General features: G+C 42.3%; 1 protein-coding gene across 10 annotated transcripts in view; it reads left to right on the top strand.

Annotated features, from left to right (window-relative positions):
* The window catches only part of LOC112977285 (bifunctional heparan sulfate N-deacetylase/N-sulfotransferase 4), a 168,726-nt gene extending 147,900 nt beyond the window's left edge, over positions 1-20,826 (top strand). For 9 of the 10 annotated variants that reach the window (XR_003257434.1, XR_003257433.1, XR_003257438.1 and 6 more), the window contains 7 exons: positions 1,952-2,075; positions 4,006-4,180; positions 5,579-5,749; positions 7,848-7,957; positions 14,114-14,216; positions 14,536-15,048; positions 20,391-20,826. Coding sequence is in view for 1 of the 10 variants with exons in the window: in XM_026089463.1 (XP_025945248.1) it covers positions 1,952-2,075; positions 4,006-4,180; positions 5,579-5,749; positions 7,848-7,957; positions 14,114-14,216; positions 14,536-14,655 (803 nt within the window). In the remaining 9 variants the exon portion in view is untranslated. Of the gene's footprint in view, positions 1-1,951; positions 2,076-4,005; positions 4,181-5,578; positions 5,750-7,847; positions 7,958-14,113; positions 14,217-14,535; positions 15,124-20,390 lie in introns of those variants that run through there. The other variant, XM_026089463.1, reaches the window with a different exon arrangement.
* Positions 20,827-21,201: the final 375 nt, after the last annotated feature.

Raw genomic sequence — 21,201 nt, 5'->3', positions numbered from 1 at the left:
AGCAAGCCCMCCAGTTCTGCCCATGTGTATTTGTCTCCTGTACGCTGAAGCCAGCTCCCAGCTATAGCAGAARTGCATTCCCAGTACCTATAGGCTTCTCATATCGACTCCTGCACTGCCAACAGACAGGGACAACTGCTCCTATAGTAAAATTGCTTTCGCCTTCTGCTACCACCCATCATTGGATTATTATCACAGTTCTTCAAACAGAAAAGCACCAAAACTTCACAGCAGTCTCTGTTCTAATGGATATGACTTTTCTTTCTAGATGCAGTATTTCTTTGAATAGCAAAGGTTCGAAGTACAATATATTTATTCTTTTCAGTTATATTTTTCTTGTCAAAAAATTAAGAAAAGATGCTTTGTAATATATGGGGACCAATTATTTTGGTGGTACATTTGGCTGAGTTCTTTTCAGGAAGAAGACTTAGCTCAGTATTTTAGGGAGGCTCTCTCTTGCAGTGAGATTCCACTGTTTCTCCTGTCATTCTAGATTTTATTGTGAAAACAGGGTGAAATTCCCCTCAGGCTCATCCCTATTTAAAGGAGAGATTTAAACAGTATTAAACAGTATAGGCTTGTGCTCACAGTCTTTCCAGGGTTGGATTTCACTGACAGTAAAGGTGCAGAATTTCCTGCACCACAAGGGAAGCAGTGCGATTAGAAACACTGAAAACCAAACGCAGGCAATTAATAGCATTTGTGTACACCTATTTAAGGGATAATTTTGCACTGATTACTTTCTCAGGCACCGAAGGGTGGCTGTAGATGAGAATAACAAATAGAATTAAACTGCTTCACTGATGGTTTCCATCAGAATATTTTTCCACTTTCAGAGCCAGTAGGCACAGGCCTGGGAGAGCAAAAGATGAAAAGAGTTGTACAACAGCCAGGTAGAGGTACTGGTAAGTGACAGCTCCATCCACCTACTTTCACTGTGGAGTTTAGTCCCGCAGTGATAAGAGCACACACCAGAAAGCAGTGCAAACATTCACTGTAAAAAAATGCGCTGTCAGGGTGCCCTAAGTTAAGTTCGTTATTTGTATTCTTTGACAAATTATCTCAACACCGTTTGAGACCCTAATTGACAGTAAACACACTTACCACCTTATAGGCCTCTTTGGGGGTCTCAGGACATTATTTAAATTAAGCCACATGTTCCCACTCCCAAGATAGCTATTACTGTTATTGACATACTACAGAAAGTGGATGCTGAGGCAGGGAAATAAATGACTGAGCCGAGATTATATAGAAATTCAATGACAGTGACAAAGAGACAGGAGTTCTTGATTCATAGTCCAATGATATTTTGCATAGCATAAAATCACTGAAAAGCAATTTTAAAGACACATTCTCCTGAAATTTCATTTAACATCATATATCAGTTCAGTTGTTTTTATCAAAGAAATAACAGAGAAAATTATTGTTATTGGGATTTTAAAGCATACTTATTACATACAGGCTTGTTGGCACTTAAATATACAATGTCACTTGAAAGAGTTTTACCCCCAGGAAAAATAAAGAGAGAACAAAAGTGCAGTGCTGGGAGTAACAGAAGCCTATTCCCACACTGAGTACATTTGAAAAGCTTTGGGCAGAGTAAAGATTAAAAAGAAACATGTTTTGGCCAAATTCCATCCCTGGCTAAATACACAGCCAACAGAGCAATATCATCAACAGCAGCATCGTAGTTGCATTGGAGAGCAGAATTCAGAGTTTTGAAATGTGCAAAGTTTAAAGAGCACAGAACAGGTCCCTGCACATTCCCAGCTCCGTCTGAAAACRCCGTGTGCTTACACGTGCCTCTCAGCAACAGGCAATTTTCTTATGAAAGATGATCTCTCTAATTTTCCAGTATATCTCAGTGTGCATTGATTCAGAAATACTTGGTTAAATGAATAAAGTCAAATTTTTTTCTATTTCCTAATGTCATCTCTTTTTGTTGTTGTAGGAACAACAGCACTGTATTTATTTCTTCTGATGCATCCTTCCATTATCAGTAATCTCCCTAGCCCCAAAACTTTTGAAGAAGTTCAGTTCTTCAACGGAAACAACTATCACAAAGGAATTGACTGGTAAGAAGAATAACAAAAAAGAAATCTTCATTATTAATACATGCTAAATCACAATGGAGCAATTACAGCAGTATGTATGACATCTGCATAATTACTGGATGAATTTGTTATGCTTGGCATTATCAGAGAGAATGAGAAACTAATTCATAACAATGGGACTTTTAATCAAGTCCTTAATTTTATTTAGATATTACAATAACAATTTTTGTATTTTTTAGCAAATGAATGCAACAGCAAGCTCAGCTGTGATGTCTGTCTTCATGCTGAATAAAATCTCTGTCTTTCATAGCTATCAATTTCAAAAGGKCGAGTTATAATCTTTTTCTTGAAATGGGTCTTTCCATGAAGTAAGATTCTTCTCTTCATCAGAAAAAAGCCTGTCTATAAAGAATTTTAGTTGATACCTGTTACAATTTTTAAACATTGTTTTTACGTTTTTTGCTTAAGGAAAGTATTTTGTAAGGGTTTTGTTTCCGCAGGGAACAGCTGTTCTCATCCTTGTGTAAAAACTGAGCTATAAGACAAACATCATGTCGTACAGAAAAAGATTAATCTCCTTGGACTGTTTTCCCTGCCCAYGTACTTACTGCATGGAGAGCGCCCAGACCCTACAAAACTAACTGATAAAAGCAGGCCATCMCTGCAACTGCAAGATCAGCTTCTAGGTTCAAAGTGTCACAAAAATTAAAGAGAAAGAAATGCCTCGCATCTATTTTTCACACAGCGTAGAGAAAGAGATCTCACATAGTTCTCGGTCCAACACGAATYGTGATTCGGGGCATTAGCAAACTTCCTGTCACGGGCTGCCTGCTGGCTCAGTCTGTGCGCTCCCTGCTTATTGCTGGGATCTGTCGGGATTTGGGAATACCGCAAGACCAGAAGGTGTACATCTAAAAATTCACGTGCTTGATAACCCTAGATTGGGATCCCCAGCCTGCCTTACGGGGTACACCTAAAGAGTATTTATCTATACGGGTGTGCTACACAGGAGGAAGAAGCAGCAGGAAGAGCAGGTGCTGGAGCCCCAGGGCGCCAGGGCACGGCTCAAGCCTTTGGGTGGCTGGATCATTTACACCGCCTTTCTCCCATAAATAACTCTGCGAGAGAGAGAGGTTTTTGCTGTGGCCTTTCTCTCTTTCAAGGCAGAAGACGTCTCTTCTGCAGCCGTTTTTACGAGATGCAGAGGAAGAGAYAGACCTCTCTGGGACCTCTGCTGCCACATTTCACTCAAGATGGGCCATGGGTTCGAACGTGGGTGGGATCACGTGTGCAGAGGGAGACCACACATACTTTGTTTCCGCAGAAGAGTATATGGAAACAACTGGCCACAATAAAACTGGAATTTCCTGGAGTTCTCAGCAACACTCAGGGGACCAAAAAGCCGCCTCCAAAGCAGTTTCACATTTTGCTTCATTTAAATTCTTAAACCTTTTGACAGAACCTCCCATTTTACTTATTTTTACTCTCAATCAATTATAAGTGAGAAAGACCATTCAAAGTCAAAATTTGAAAACTCTCATTCTGAAAAAGTCTAAAAGAAAAGATTTGTCAGTTCCAAAATGTAACATTTTGAGATGTTGAAATTAAACAGTTGACATCTGGGAGCTTTTCCCACTTTTTCTGCAGTTAAAACTGAACTCACTCCAAACTGATGAGAGACTTCCCTCTGACATTGAACTTATTAGCAAAAATTCCATCCATCAGAAAAGAAAACCTAATTACCTGACTTCATGGAGGCATCAGCTATTACCAGCACCAGCTAAAAGCCGAGCTCTGTTCCTCCTATTCCAGTTTTGGAGTGAGCTGAGAAAGTTATTTTTGCTTCTTAAGAATTACCTCTGAAAATTCCCCTTGCCACAGAGAAAACACATGCCCCCCCCCCTCCTTTTTTTTGGTATTGTTAATTCTAATTGTTTTCTTCCTCTCCCAGGTACATGGATTTCTTCCCCGCTCCCTCCAATGCCACCACCAACTTGCTCTTTGAGAAAAGCGCCAACTATTTCCATTCGGAGGAAGCTCCTAGACGAGCTGCTTCCCTCATCCCCAAGGCCAAGATCATCACCATCCTCATCGACCCATCCGATCGGGCCTACTCCTGGTATCAGGTACGGACCTTGCCTTCAAGAAAGAGGCAGTGAAATCAACGGCAGGGAACGATGACCAACACCAATGGGCATTTGTGCCCTTGAGCAGGAACGGGATTAATTGCAAAGCATTTGCACTGTTTCGACGTCGAATGGATGCTGAATTGCAGCTCCAGCAGTTGGCACTTGTGGCACCAGTGTCATAAATGATGAAAMTTCCCAGCGCACGGCTGCCACGAGCTGTGAACAAACAGTTTAATCTCAATTACAGTTGGCACTATATGGAGGGAAAGCAGGGCTGCTCACMCAGTGAGATGCACGAGGGAAAAAGAGCGTGGCCCAGCCAGAAAATCTGAGCTCTTTTTTCTGACTGAGAATCTGATAYGTCTTCCAGATCTCGAGCTTCTAAGGAACAAACCCTGAGCAATATTTAGGGTGCCAATGTATACAGTATCTTCTAAAGTTTCTGAGGTATTTAAAAAAAGASGTGTCTGAAGGGTAATGATTTTCATTTTCTCCCTGGAACAAAGGAAAGCCTGTTGGTTTTCCTAGGAAACTCTAGGATACTCATTCTTGTCTCTTACTGAGTCCACACCTTTCCAGAAGAAAGTCGATGCACTTTCTTAAGAGACATCGAAGCATGCATGCAAAATGTGGTGCAGTTATATAAAAAAAGGAAAGAGTAAAAACTGTTAAAATAGAGACAAATGAAAAATGTTACATCAGGTATGAAGAAAAGCATTTCTGATACTGTTAGCACAAGTTCTGCGAGGAATAAATGCGAGTTTGGTTTAGGGCTGCAACTTGCACCCTTTTTAATATCTCATTTGCACCTTTACAGATGGTGGTGCGAGATGCAAAGCGCTACAAAATTGTGCCTACTGGGGCAGATTTTGCCTCCTTCTCTTTCAGCCGTGGCAGCTCTCCTCACGGCAGTGCCGTAGGGCCSTTGTCTGAAGGGGGCCTTGTCCTGCTTCCTGGCCTGCCCTGCTGTTACTGCCCGAAGCGGCACTTGCAGGGAGCCGCGGGCTCGCTCTGTGGCTGCAGCTGTGCTGCTGGTGCAAGCGCGGCCTCCCAGCGCCGGCCCGCGCTGCCTGCCGGCGCCTGCAAACCTCCGCCAAGTGTCGGCGGCGTGTGCGGGAATGCAGCTGACTAAACATCGCAGGAAACCAAGTTTATGTATAATTTTCAAACKGACTCCCTCGATTTTCCAAGCAGTTAATGGAGTGCCTGGACAAAGTGTCCTCTTTATAGGAGAAATGGTTACATGCATTGAAGCTAGCAGGGATCATCTGATGTAGTATAGGTAGCGTACCCACACACCCTGCCCCAGCAGCTCCCGCACGAAGCTCGCAGAGGCCCAGAAGGGGGGAGCCGCGGCCCCCTCGCTGTGACATGTGTCTCCTTATCTTCCGTTAGCATCAGCGATCCCACGAGGACCCTGCTGCCCTGAGATTCAATTTTTATGAAGTGATCACGTCAGGCCACTGGGCACCCTCCGAGATAAGGACTCTCCAGAAGAGATGCCTGACCCCCGGCTGGTATGCTGTCCACATCGAAAGGTGGCTGACTCACTATCCAGCCTCACAGGTAATTCCCAAGCTGGTATTTCACCAAGCGCACTGAGCCTCAGGAAATCCTAAAATGAATACAGCCTTATCGTTAGAGGTGATGGGATATTTCCCACTGGAATGCTTAGCTGTTAGAAAATGCAGATTTGTCAAAGATCAAAATGGTGGCTGGGATCATGTTGATTTTTCTGTCCTCTGATGAAAAAGGTGCAGCACGAAAACACTATGAACTGTGGCCACCTGGGCTTGATCCAGGGCTTTTGGCTCCCCTTCTGGGATTAACCAAGGTTGTCAAGGCTTCTAGGTTCCCCGAAACGAGCAGCTGCAGCATGAGACACTGTGGGAAGGTTTGACAAATTCATTTAGAAAATGCCAAGCCTTCTTCTAAGAAAAATTTCATTCCCCCTCCCACTCATTCCTTTTCATAGAAAATTTCACATTTGTTTGATCCTGATACAGAATTAGCCTTTCTCAGTATTAGAGCAGGAATCCCTTCTTTTTCCCCATCTTCCTTCTGATGCTTTATCAAATTGTCTTTCAGAATCTTTTCCGTAAAAAAATTACATAAACAACGGAGACCTAGAGAACATTCCTGTTATTACACAATGCTTATTTCCAGATATAAAGCTAAAGCAAATGCTTTAGTACCACAAAACATATGCACAGGCAGTCTTGGCTATGTGGTCCTTGGTCCAGACCATACCTCTGCCTATTGTAAGAAAAAGATGTAAAAGGGATATTTAAAGAACAAAGACRTGTCTCCTGAGGTTGCCAGGATTTTGCTGAAAGTAGGTAAAAGTGAGTGTTGCTTATTTAGTCAGGGACCTAGAAAAACAAAAGCAAATATAAGCTCTGTCTTTTGCAGTCCTCAGTTTTCTTTTCGTACAGTCTCAGCTGTATTACAGAAGGGAGAAGCAGGTCAATCCCATTTCCAGTAAAAAGGAAAAACTCTCAGTTAGTCATTTACTTTCTTTCTTCATCTCTGGCCTTTCTACTCTTCCATAAATAGGGAACTAGCAGTGCCTCCAAGCAGCCGGGTGCGCAGGCAGGCCTTGGGGACAGGGCACGTCCTCTCGCCGGCACCACGGGCACCACCTGGTCCCGGGCATTTCGGGCCAAGCCAAGGGTGCTGAGCACCCTGAGCCCAGCTACCTGGGCGCCTGAGCTGCCTTTACCCCAGGCCTGCTGCCAAGCGCCAGGAAGATTTCTCTCTGGGTCCCACAGCAGCACATAGCGAATGCAGCCCTCTTATTACGCATGCAGGTGCACGTTGACATATTTCTTGTAAGCCTGGTTACCACTCATGTTTCATAGTTGTAGTGATTAATTTTGCAAGATACACAACTAAATGCACTCATTCTTAATAAGGTGCACACAGAGAGTGCACTCACGGTGCTTACTAATGTGCACTCAGTAATGTGCATTCACTCAGCCTGTGCACTCAAAAACTTAATAATTCATAATAAGCCTTCACAATAAATATAAAAGGCATCCCTCCAGAAGAGTTATTATTGGTAAAACTGTTTGGTACTCCAGTAGGCTCTTGATACATGCACTTAGCATTTGCTTGTGGAAGTCAATGTACCTTTATATCACATCACTCTTTAATTAAAAACAAACAGCAAAAAAAACCTTTTGCTAACAATTTTGCAAGTTTATACAGTTGGTAGGCTGGTGGTAATTCTCAGATAAATTACCCTTCTATTACTTCTGAACATTTAATTCTGAGATATGTATGAGCTTTCTATTATTTTTCTTATTTCATGCCACATTTTTTATGAACACATTGTAAACCTCTGCAGTGTTTTATATTTCTTTCCTTATCTCTTTTTCTCAGAATTCTCTGGCTCAGGTTTAGCTTGCAAGGTTTGAACTCTTCTGCTTGAACAATGTATGCACAAAGAATTACAAGGTGCCCACCTATACAGATTCAACATACTAAAGTACAAAAGTAAATCTAAAAAGAAGTTGAATCACACAATTGTTACAACACTGTGCAAAATGACATGTTAATTTAAATCCGTGCTGTCACTAGTAAGGTCACAAGAGGGAAAAAATGTCCTTATTTTGTTAATCTTAGTCCTTTTTCTAAATGGTTACCCTATTTATCCCTACAGTTGCTAATCATTGATGGACAGCAGCTAAGAAGTGACCCAGCTACTGTGATGGATGAAGTGCAGAAGTTTCTTGGCGTCTCTCCTCATTACAATTACTCTGAAGCTCTAACGTGAGTCTGTGCCTTTATTATGTGCCCTATGAGATCACACTGTACATCCCCTCCTCCCAAGAGCAGTGATCATTGACTGCAAACCAAAGAAACCCACATTACCAGAATGACAATTTTGCAATGCTAAGCACTTCAAAGTTTTGGGGAGGAGGGTTGAGTCATGTCTTCCCTTACTTTGCATACAAGTAATATGTTGCAGTATTTAACTGTATGATAGCATACTATTTCCACAAGCAAATTCTATGTCACACAACATACAGAACAAATGACTGCTCAGTATTTTGCATTAGGCTCATTGCTACCTATTTTGGCCTAGGGTTTACTGACCACAATTACTGCTCATGGTCTCCTCCAAAAGTACAGTGAATTTCCCTTTTCACTGGCTTTTATATTTTCTAAATACTTCATAAATATAAAATGCTTTTTTCCCCTAAATTCCCATCCTTCCAGGAAAAGAACCAAGGTCCAGATTCATGTAAAATACATCCACTAAATTTGAGCATTCAGTTTGAGATTCCCAAGACTTGATTTCTCTAGGTACTTAGTATTGCTTTCACAACGGCACTGATTAACTTTTAGGCCCAGTTGATTTGAATTGCACATGTGAGAGCTCAGCTCACATCTGCAAATCAGAGTGTATAACTTTAGGACAGTCTCTAAAAATTGAAGACCATTTAATGTCAGGTGTGAAAAGTTTGGGTTAAATGTTTTTACCGCATTAGTGTAGCAGTCTAGTGGTAGAGATCGGGCTTCATCTACTTGCAAGGGTTCTTTGTCAGTTTGCTTTTAACATGGACAAAATATATCATTCCGTAATTATATAATTGCATTTCATAAGCGTTTGAGCCAATGTTGCTGACTTTCTACCCAGTCGCAGTCAGACACATGGCATGGAGGAATTTAGTCCATACACTAAAGGTTTGGTGAAATTACAAGCCGCTAATAGCAGATGCCAGTGCCGGGATCAAGCACGGCACCTGGAGCCTGGAGCGGAAGCTCCTCTTTGTCCAGGAGGCACTAAGGGCTGGGCCTGCGCAGCCCGACTCTGCGTGCCCTGGGGCGCCTGCGCTGAACCTGCAAGTGCTCTGCAGGAGCCCCATGCAAGGCCCCCTGCACTCAGCAGGCCTTTGGTTCAGATCTAGCAAAAGCAGCTGGGATGAGCTCGGCTCGTATTTCTCATCCTCCTCACCCGGAGGATAAGGCTTTCCCCGTGAAAGGGGATTAATGGCCTGTGTGGCGCGCTCTCGTGGGCATTTTTCAATCCCCTGCAGGAAGCCAGAATCTCTGCAGAGGCGGGAGGCGGCTGAATTTATCTTTCCCCTTCTGGTGCAGCAGGAAATTGTAAGGCGCTTTTGCACTGAGCCTCTCCGTGTGAGGAACGTTATTTCACTGCAGACAAAAGCGCTGCGCTGGGAGAGCCTGGGACATCCGTGGGCTAAGAAGTCTTGTGCCGTGGGGAAGGTTTTTCAAAGTCGGCGTGCAAACGCAGGGCATGAGCTTCGGGAGCCAGGCTGCCTTCCCGGCTGCCCCAGCAGGGCCTGGCACAGAGCTCCCCGTCCACCACCCAGCAGGTGGAAAGTCAAAACGCCTGTGCCTTGTCTTCCCCACAGGCTAGATATTTCCCTGACAGCAGGAAAACTACAGGGAAATGAGACTGCAGAGTTTCCACCTACGCGCCTTTCCTCCTTTGGGAGGCTTATAGTTATTTATGCAACAGGTATAAACTGAGAGTTGTTTGAGTGTTTGCTGCTCTTTAAGTCTTAAGAACGTTGCTTTGCCAAAATCTTTCTCTAAAGGAAAAATTTTGGTTTTCGGAATGTAATTTTTTAAGTCATTGGTTTCTAAAGTAGACAAAATACAGGAGGAGTTTCAATACATAGCTAAACTACTGATGTTTGAACAACTGCTATTGCACATTTTCAGTGCCTTCTGCCATGCTTTTAAAAATACACACACAYGTATATGTATCTTCCTTTGTGTAACTAAATTAAAGTCAGTGGAGTCAAACACCAGGAAAAATCTATCAGATTTATTTGGACAGGAAAAATGGGTTGTAAACAGTTCTATAAAATTATGCAGTCACTGTTTAGAGACACTGAGAATGCAAATGTGTTGTGGAAGCACACGGGTCTGCATGGATTTAGGAGGGAAGAGGGAAATGCATTAAACGATGTAGTGGCTTCATGTTAGGACTATCAAAATAAAAAAGATTGCACAGGATCGTTCCCAGTCATTACTGTCTAATAACTGTATACCACACATTTTTAAAGTTGTCACAATGCAGCCTAAAGAGCCAGTCCTGCAAACACTAGTGAGTAACAAGTTCATGATCCTGAGTGATTACACGAACGTCTTACGGCAGAATAAAATTAACCCAGGCCCAAGGAAGGTACTGACTGGAGCACAGCCTCCTTTTGAAGCCAYGCACAGTGAGCATAGGGGAGACAGAGGCAGTGCTGGGGCATCTGGAGAGAAGTGGCCATCACACTGTGTTAGTAGGAGGCAKGCCTAGAAGCAGCTGAGGATGGCAGCTACGTCATCATTTCTTATACACACCACTAAAAAGGACCTGTGCCTTTTATTAGAGTAGAAAAAAACCAAGGGGAAAAAATCAGCCAATATTATAATGCTTTTAYACATAATGCCGTTTATAAAAACACATTATGATCCTCAGATAAAAGTCTTAGGAGAGGGAAATGGTTTAGCAATGTTCATGAAGTTCATGCTCCAGCACTGACGGGATGTTTCCCCTTTCTCCCCTAACCACTCCCTGTCACCAAGCGTAACTGAGGGCTCACATTTTTTAAGTATCTGAACCTAATGAACAAAAACCTAGGACAGCTGGGACTAAATTTACCAAAGCACTTTCCTTTTGATCACTGGATGGCCCTACTTCAGCTCCAGTGACTGCTAGGAAGATGTATTTAATGCCTGGTATCCTCAGATGACTCATAGTCCACGACAGCATGAACTGGTGGTTCTCACCTTCCTTTATTTTTCTCAGCAGATAGGCAGGCAGAAAGGGAGCCAGGCAGTAGCAGTCWCAAATTCAAGGGAGAAATCCAAAAAAATGAGCTAGATGTACGGGGGCAAAGTCGTGTCCTGGCAGCGCTGAGCTGCTGGCTTTTCTCATAGCGGATAGCCAGGCAGGGAGAGCCAAGGCAGATCTGATCTAACCTGTCTCGGGTCTTTTATCACACTCCTAACGGGAATGGATGTGATCCAGGAACTGCCGCGTCCAGGTCTCCTGCCAAACCACGTTCCCCTAGAGGAAAGCAGAGCCAGGCTTTGGCAAAGGGATAAGTGGCCCCACCAGCCAAACGCTGCTTCCCTGTGGTGCAGCTCATCACACCCAGCTCTGCTCGCAAAGGCAACTCCAGATGCAGCAACCACCCTTTGCTTCACAGTGGAGATGTCCCTGTCACTTTTCATTTTCCCTCAAATGAACAACAGGAGGGAAAGAAAAAGACAGGTAGTGTCAAGACTAGACAAGCATGCTTAAGTAAATGTTTTCTCTTAGAGTGCTGCTAAGTTTCACCAGAGAATAGGAAAAATATTCTCATGGTGCAACTGCTGTAGTCTTTTCCATGGAGATCCCTGGGGCCACCTGCAGCCAAGGGAATATCAGCTGCCAGGGGACTGGTGGATTGCTAAGCTCCAGAGCCAAACGAGCAGCAAAACTGATCTCGAGGGACTGCCAAATGCAGGGCAAAACTCATAGTTTTTTGTGTGGAGGAGTACAGCTGAAAACTAGGCTTGTTACAAGCGGGATTTGGCCTGGGCAGCCTGTGTTTCAGAGCTCTTCTTCCCTGTCGAGCACAGAGTTGCAGAGGGGCCATTACGAGCCTGTCCAGAGCACCTCGGATGCCACCTGGCTCAGTAACTAATGGTTTGCCCGCTCGGGAGGAAGTCGGGCTGTGCCTGGCGTGCCAGCTCGCAGGGGGCTCGGACCCAGCAACGCCAAGGAGCACTTCCAAGGCCCCRACGAGATAATCCCTGCCACAGAGCGGGCGAGAGCAAGCCTTTCCTGGCAGCAGCTTTCATTCTGGAAGAGGGCTACCATCTGCATTTGGGTCCAAACAGGTTGCAGAAATGTCCTTTATACCCTTGCAGATGCATTCCCTGCCTGTAACGTTTCTCAYAGATGTTTTGTAATGTTGGGGGCAGAAGGGGACTGAATCCACAATGTCCAGGTTCAATCCCTCATCTCGGAGGGAACCCCTTACCCGGAGGTAACCCGGAGGGAAGTCCCTTACTTTCCTTGTAACTCAGTTCCCCATCTGTGCTTCGCGATGATGGTATTCCCCTACGTTGTGAGTATGTAGTGAAATATGCCCAAACCAAAACAGGAAGGCCAAGGAAGCTGCTTGCGTTGGCCAGGGGAAAGAGAACATAACCAGGATGGGAGGAATGGTTTCTGCTGACTGCTTTAAAAAACCTTTAACCATAGTGCTAACACTATTTTTAAACATTTTAAGTATATTTCCATTGTGCCCAATTACACTTTCAGAAGTCCTGAGACTTCTGTAATACTGMACACAATTGGTTGAGCTCAGCCTGAGTTGTCTTACCTTCTTTTCCCCCATCTGAATTTGCACATTCTCTTAATAATGTTCWATATACTCATTCTGAGGCAGAAATATTGTTTGGGGCATAGTTTCTCAGTTTTCCCTTTGCACAGCCCACTATATTGCTTCTTCTCCTGGGAAATTAGTGCAAGCCAGCTGAAGTACTTCAGTATGCAATAAGCAGATTGAAAAGGCCAAAGTAGAAATGAATCTACCGTGAATATATCTGTTTAATAATGATTTATTTATTTTTAATTGATACAGCTACTGGGACAATTTAGGAAGGTAGGGTTAGGCCTGCAGTAATRGGCTGGGCATGAAAATGTGAAGAAGGTTCACTCTTCCCCAGAAATTAGCTCACATATGTACAGCAGCAAATTGCAGGTGCACCGGTGTCGTATGGATAGATCCAGGGCAAAAAGTGGTCTGCAACTAATTAACTCTATGTTCCAGCCAATTATACTTCCTCCTTTTCAAACATCTGCTGAACAGCAAAAATGCAAACCTTTTCAAYGTTTTATGCATGCTGCAAGTCCCATAGCAATAAATTCAAAATTTAACACTTCACGTTGTTCATTCCTTAGTGACTTTGGGTTTTAATGCCTCAATCTAAAATTCCTATATCTTTGAATTTTAGACATCAAAATCAAATTGTATATTTCTGCTAGGATTGCTTAGATACTGTTTATGCTGGAATGCCTTCTTTGGAATGAAAATGAGATTTAGAGCTAATGATATGGAGCAACCAGCTTCTCAGGTGCAGTTAGCTTATCAACAAACAACCAGAAGTTCTTTCAGAAGGCCTAAATACTGCTTATTTCACTCAAAAATCAACATAAATCATTTCAGCATTATATTTCTCATAGTTTCATAGTCACACGACAATAACACACTTTATATACGTACACTGAAGGCCTGAATCTGTATCTGTTGAATTCAGCAAAGAGATCAGCTTGTACTTTGAAACCTTTCTCCAATTAACAGTACTGACCTGCAATAATATTGTCTTCTGTTGGCCATATGGACAGCTTTCCTTAAGCACAGCTTATATTCTTGAGAATATGGTGCATATAAGTCCACAAAAATAGCTGGTTAGTAATTTTCTGACAAAATKTTCATCGTTCAAGTGTCAGTGAATCAAAACTTAAACATTCTGCAGGGGTGCATGGCACAGTTTGACAAGGATGAAATCTCTGATCAAAAGCAGACAACAAAATATGAATGACAGTCTGGAATGGAGCCATGTAAGATCCTGAAGACTGAGGTTCAGGACCTTGACCAGCATCAAACAGATCAACACTTGAAACTTGGTGTCCTATATCCTGGACTTGTACAATAACAAAGTAGCTAGTATAGGTAAAGACCATGTGAAAAACGTGTTGCCTTGAGTCCTTTCTGAGGTAAATTTGTGGAAAATATTAAATCCCCAAAGCTTTCGTAGGAGAGGAAGGCTATTTCCCACTTGGTTCTCAGTATCTCAGTTTTTTAGAGACGCTTGTGTGACAAAAATTGTTGGMTAACACTGATGTTTTAGTATCTTGGAGATTCTTCCATAGTTAGGCCTTTCTTAAAATATAATCCTTTATAGGTTTGACCCTCAAAAAGGCTTTTGGTGCCAGTTACTGGAAGGAGGGAAAACAAAGTGCCTGGGAAAAAGCAAAGGTCGAAAATACCCACCAATGGATCAAGAGGTAAAGGTTTTCCAGAGATTTAAGTTAAACTGGTTGAGTACGGGAATGTTGAATACTGTGTTTGACTTCTGAAGTAAACACATTTATTTTTATTTTCACTAGCTTGATATTTTTTAAAACCARAAGCTTTTAATGAGCTTTGAATGAGACAAGATTAATTACCCTTTAAAAMAGCCTCTCTGTAGGAGCAATGCCTAGCTCCTAGGTGGTAAGAGGGGGCAGGCTGGTTTCTCATAGCAATCTGATACAAGCAGATGCCAAAATCTAGTGTGAACTGGCTTTGATTGCTTGATTGTTTTTACTTTTTCACCCCTCTCAGTCTCGAGCTTTTCTGTCAAGTTACTATCGAGACCACAACGTGGAACTGTCCAAACTGCTGCACAGACTGGGACAACCCCTGCCATCGTGGCTGAGACAGGAGCTGCAGAAAGTGAGATAGCACTGACCTTCAGAGGACCAAAGTCTCTAAGGACGATTTCCTTCACCATAAAACCCCTTGCTTCTCCGACTCACTTGTGATTGTCAGTAGAGGACCTCATGAATAATGCTCTTTCTATTAAAAAAAAAAAGAATTAAAAAAAACTTAAAACTGTTTATATGCACGCGCTGACAGCTATTAGCATCAACCCCTTTTGTCAGCTTCCAGGAAATAATACGGAGCTATGTGGCATTATTCTTTATCCAGACTGGGATTCGTGCATAGTCTAGTCCCTCCGTTTACCAGAAAGTACCAGAAACTGTGTGTAGGACTGATAGACTTCAGTGTATATGACAAATTACAGTCTGTCAGGACACAAGCAAAGGATGGGAACATCTCTCCTTGGATTATGAGGTCGGTCGTTAGTTTGTTTTTTTTCCTATTTGTTTTTACAGGTGTTTCCCCCAACCCTGCAAGGTGAGAAATCAAGCACTTACCATTTTATAGGGGGACATTCAGCACTTTGCAGTCGGGGTCCCTAATTATTATAAAGTATGTAATGTTAATTTATTATCATTGCTTTCTTCAAGAATTAACAGTCTGAGACGGGCTAAATTCTTGCCTAACCTCCTTCCTGGGAATTCCTGTAATAACTGATGCATAGACTGTTCTCTTTCTTCTGTCACTTTTTTTTCCTTCACAACAAGCTGAAGGCTGGTTTATTGGAGCTGTGTGGGCAGCTGAGGTGAAATGCAGTGAGGTGGCTCTCCTAGATCTCCAAACTCTCAGTGAAACCTGTTGACTGTCATTTTACTTGGCTACTTTGCCACCTTGGTAGTGTTTTTTGTTGGGTTCCTGCAGCACCTAAGGCAGAGCTTTGAGATGTGAAATCATATTAAATAGTTTGTCATAAAGCTATGGCACTCATTATAATATTATCAAAAACATTAAAAAAATTTAAGCAGGTCATTAGAGCAGTGTACTGACAATAATGTTGACACTTTTGTTTCTGTCCTGAAAGCAGTGTTTTCACTCTGAAGCTTTCAAAATGAGATTGGGTTAGTCATTCAGGGTCTTGGTCTTAAAGCCATTTCAGAATAAACTTTTAAAAGACTATAATGGCCAAAGGCATTTGTTAAAGTTTTGAAGAACCTACAGCCTACTGAAGAAGTCTCTTTCTATAGACTTTAATGGAGTTGAATAGACAAGCATATCTACTATAAATCACGTACACATATGATGTATATATTTTTATGCCGGTACATCTACATACTGTATATCTAGATCAGACATACGCTTAGTTTTATGTATCTCCTTTATGTGCCTATAGGTAAATGAAAAGTATTGATTACCAAAAATATGATATTATGAATTGTGCTTTCTTTTCAGATCTGTGTGGGCAGGGTTGACAAAAAAAAATTAAGCCGGGAAAATTAAGCCGGGTGAACRAAATCCATTTAGGCACTTTAGTCTTACAGCACTTTTTCCGAGGAAAACAAAAGCAGACAAAGCTTTTCTACATGCTCTTTATGCAGCACAAGATTGAGTAAGTTTCAGTTTGCCGAGTTCCCTGTCCTAGTTCCTAGTCACAAACCATTTCAGATGGTATAAAGGTTTTGAGCTCCCCCTCTCTCTGTGAATTTGAGCCTTATGTCTTACCCCAGGAGACAGAAAGGGATGTTGAGGTTGAACCATAAGTTCATGACTAGTCAGTACTTTTTGTTGGGGCATCACAWGTTAGTGTACATCATGGACTGTGATATTAAAGGACACTCAAATGAATTAATTTAGGCCTCAATCCAGTTTATACATGTAGATGTCTATCTTAGCCTTTCCAGCATTATAAACTCCTAAATCATGAGGCTGTCCACCAAGATCATGATACTAGCTTGGAAATTATGAATCTGAATCATCCCTGCTGAGGAACCTGTGCCGGTTTCTGACTTTGTATTTTTTTTAGGGAATTCGCACTTCCCAGATTGTGAGAAAGCGTGAGTATGCATACACATATGCTTAAGAGAATATACTTTTAAGTGTGCACATGACTCCATTCTGTTGTCTTTTTGTGGCTAGAACACTTAAAGATTTATTACTCTGCTGCAACCTCTAAGTTAATTGGATTTGGTCTTTTAGCAAAGACAGGCTTATGCTTTTAAATCTAGTTCAGTCCTGTGACTGCTCATGCAAACAGAAAAYGAAGAAAAGCACATACATGGGAAAATACAGCCCTTCTATTTTGGACTGACAAGTCAGCTGCTTCCCAGAGATATGCTGGTGCCACCTGGCTTGTCACATCTCCCCCTGGACTGTCCTCTCCCACTGCCTACCTGCCAGGGTGTTTTCATTCACCCAGCCTTCACCTCTTCCCCAGCCCCGCCAGGTTACCTGTCCGCTGCCCTGCCAAATGTGAATGATCCCCTTTCACTTAGGACCCGGTACTGCCTCTCCACGTCCCATATAAATAGTCCACAGAGAAGAGAGAGCATGGAGAAGAGGTGGAGGTGCAACCAGCTCTGAGTCGCTGCCCTTTTCCTCATCCTCCAGCTCTCACGCCTTCTGCAAGACCAAGCCATAGGTAGGGAAGGGAAGGGCACAAGTACAAATATCTGTGCTGCCAAGCTGCTCCTCCCAGCCACCGCGGTAGCAGCTGAGGAGCGCAACGCACATATTGCTGCCCATGCTGCACCGCGGTCGTCTGCCGGCATCTGGCATTGCAGCCCAGTAACCACTGGTTGAAGGCTTAAAGCCAAAGCCAYGGTGTCAGCCAGCCTGGCTTAGTCACAATCCTGAAAACCTGCGAGATGTTAATGAACTGTAAATCATGCTTAGGAAACAAATGCAAATTAGAAAAATTAGCATGTGTACACAAGGAAATATGGAAATATATAGGAKCATCAGAAAGACAGTGATACCCAGTCTCATGTTCTCCTGTAAATGTTGTAATGGGATTCATCTCGCTTTAGTGAGGCATCTGCCTCTGAACTGTGTATTTAGGCTGTATTTTATAGCTGATGGAGAGAAATAGCACTTGTAGGATRCAATTCATCTCATCCTAAAGCAGACTTCTTAAACGAGTGAGATTAATCTTGCCTTTTTCTCTCCATTGATTGTAAAAGGATACTAGAGAAGTAGTTCAGAGGTAGAGCTCAATTGTAGAAGTCTAAAATTAGGTGAGTTAAAATGGAGCCCTGGAATTTCATCTCACAGCTATGCCTAAGAGAAAAGTATGATTTTGTTTTGTTTTCTTAAAGCAGTTTTCTAGTTTTAATCATGAGGGGTGCAGGTAGAACTTCAAAATGAACCAGGACAATCTAAATGCCAAATAAAAGGAATCTCATGTGTATAATTTTTGAAAAATGTTTTGAAGTGAGTTACTTTCTTGAGACCTAACTCAAGCTCTTTTAACTTGTAGCACTGATAATGCCAAGGAAGATTAGACTGATGAGAGTTTTGGATAAGTAGGGATTGGCTGGAGAAAAATATCTAACTAAACCATTTGATACAATTTTAGCTGCTAAAATCCCTCAAAAGTAACTCATCCTTAATTAAAAGATGGCTTCCTAACTTTTAGTTAAAAGCTAAAGAAATCAGTTTCAGGGGTTTCTCAAGGAAAGGAGGCAAATGCCAAAAAAATCTGGCATATTCTTTCTTTCATTTAGGAAAAAAAAGAACTAAGTCTTTTCAAATCTGATTTCTGTAATAGCATTATGCCCTTAAAATACAGTGGGGAGTTTTTGTAGCTCATTGCTATTTTTTAAGTTTGAATGGGCATCACTTTACCAGGAGATCTCGTGTTCCATTGAAAACTGACATTTGAAGTGACTTCATTATGTGTCATATAAAGATGAAATAACAGCATTTCAAAGTTTCATTCCTTCCACTTCTAATAGGACCCATCAACACAGACTTTCTCCAGAGCAGCATATTACAGAGGAGCCTTTGTGAACTAGTTGTAAATGATCTCGATTTCTTTTATGCCTCTGATATGCCTGACCATGTAATTGTTGGGATTCTTAAAGACCAACAAAACAAATGCAATAAAAATAAAACATTTATTCATGGCAAGGGGGCCGTAGCTATGAAAGATAATGATGGGCCTTCTTTCCTATTCATAAGCTGCAGGATTCATCTCTACAGTACTTCCATGTGGAAAAGGCTGTAAATCAATAGGAGTTTTACACAGTGAAGGCCTGCAGGGCTGCAGCTGCAGTTGCTCCCATTCTCCTGGAAATACTTGTTCCTGTGTAGGTTTGAAATAGTACTGTCACAGCACAGACCTGGCCTGCGGCCCACTGAGACCGGTGGGGATCTTCCTATTAATTTCGGCAGCCCCGACTGGACTCCAAGGAGTTGGTTTCAATAAAGCACAATCATGAGGTTCAAATTTCACGTAGCCATATCCGTATTCGAAATCCATCCCTAGTCTGATTTCTATTACTGAGTTGCCTTTGATTCTTTCCCTCTCTCCTGGTAGCCACTGTGCCATGGTTAGAGCTGCTGCCTGCGCAGGTTCACTGTGGTCACTTGTAAATAGTCCCCCCACCTCAAACACTTCATGGGGCTGCGCCAGCTTTCATCTCAGCTTACTGCACGGATCTGTATCTGCTCCATTTTCCTGTATCACTGGCTATAGGAAATAGGATATAGTATGGGCTGACACAAGTGTCAGGGTCTCTGGCAGCAGTTTTGCTGATTAAAGTAGGACATCAGCAGTCAGAAAACCAAGTTTATATAAGCGAGGTTGTCTTTGGGCGAGAAGCAATCAGAATGGAATCTGAAAACTTCTAAATTATGTATTGACCTCTCAAGGTCTGAAATAAAGTTGCCAGATTAACTGCTTATAGCTGTTTTTTAATAAAACAAATTTGCTGTCTGATATGGAATCAGACTGCCAAGTGTCCCCAAAACAAATTAAAATGGCAGAATTATAAATTCTTGGGGGAGGAAATTGTTGCATAATGAAAGCACTGATGGGTTCAGACTTTCTGATGTGATAACAAGGTGGTGGGGACATGCCCTGAATACAAAACAAAGGCTRACTATTTTCCCTCTTATTTCCCCCTCCTCCACTTCCTTCTTACTTGTGTTAAATTTTGAGCCACCACACTGCATCTGCAAAGTGCACAGCTGGCAGCCTGTTAGGCTGAGGAACATTATTCATCTGCAGAAGTATCAGCAGAGAATAAATTGGGTGCAGGGTGTTTGTTTCGCCTAAGCTGGGCCACCTTAAAGTTAGTTGTGAAGTTCAACCTAGTCATCTAGTTTCCATTCATAGCGAATGATGTTTATAATAGGTTTTTAATTGATTTATAATAGGTGTATAAGCATGTGACAGGTGTGTAAAACAGGTACAACACAGGTGTATAAATTAACTGAGACTAAGTGTCTAACTTTATTCTGGTTAAGTAAGACGAAGTTCACCACTGGTGCCGGAGAAGCTCTGTTCACACGAGTAATTTAGTTTTGCCACTTTGGCTCTGAGATTATAGTGCCCTCTATTTCTTACCAGTGCGTCTCTCTTTCAAAAAGATCTGATGTCTCACACAACTGCCTAACTATAGCCGCACCAGTACCAGATCACGAAATGGCTTTAGAAATTAGGATGTCTGTCTGCATTAGTTCATACATCTCTGTATAAATCTACCAGGACTTATTACTTGGGAGATTATTTTTTTAAGTATACGTTCTCAGAATAGGAATTTTCCCATAAGAAAAAATTTCTTATATTGTCTTTATTTTCTCTTTTTTCCTTCCAGTTCATCCTTTTAGTGMGACTGCAAAGGTGTGGACCTGTCTATGGATTTGATTTTTCCATCACTATCCTATCTAGAAAAGCTACCAAAAATAAATAAGGATTTTCAAGCAACACAGATTCTGAAGTGTTAAATGTTCCAGTGACTGGATTACTTTTATAAGACTTAGTATCATTCTGTAGTATTTCAAAACAAAAAGATATCCTCTTGGTAGATCTGAGACGTGGGGAAGACTTAACTGTCTTGCCCAAGCTTTTTTTTTTCCCTATGTGACGACAGCAAATCCAGTTGAGCAAATACTTGGTGTTCAGGATAAAAAGAATCAAATTTTGATCACTCCAAGTATTTTTGTTGGGGGGTGGTGAGGAAGGTCAAAGCCTGTATTTGCTGAAATTGTTTTAAATAATTGATGTGCATACACCTTATTATTGGTTCTTCTCATTTCTGCAGAATAAACACTTCTGATGGTGTATTACACAGAGAGCTTTTCTTGTTTCTTCAAATTCTCCCTCTCATTTCCTGAGCCAAAAACTGCTCTTCAGTAACCTCCACCATATATTTCAACTTGTGTACTGACTCAGCATCTCCTGCCRCGGCCACTCTTCTGCGCTTTCAGCTGTCCTCAGCCCAAGGCTTTGGGGTTTCCGGCGCCTGCTGCACGAGGGCCAGGAGTGTTGCTGAGCCCGGCCCCGGCCCCTGTCCTCCAGCTCCGGGGCAGAGGACGTGAATTCAGGCAAGTCGGCCACGTACATGTTTGTCGCACAGTGTAATACGCGCTCACGGGCCTGACTTGCAGAGGTCTACGCGGCGTCTG

The sequence above is a fragment of the Apteryx rowi genome, unplaced genomic scaffold (genome assembly GCF_003343035.1).
Source record: "Apteryx rowi isolate R43461 unplaced genomic scaffold, aptRow1 scaffold_815, whole genome shotgun sequence".
In the NCBI taxonomy this organism is placed as follows: Eukaryota; Metazoa; Chordata; class Aves; order Apterygiformes; family Apterygidae; genus Apteryx; species Apteryx rowi.
The sequence above is the reverse complement of the archived record's forward strand: the minus strand, read 5'-3'. Positions and strand labels throughout refer to the sequence as shown.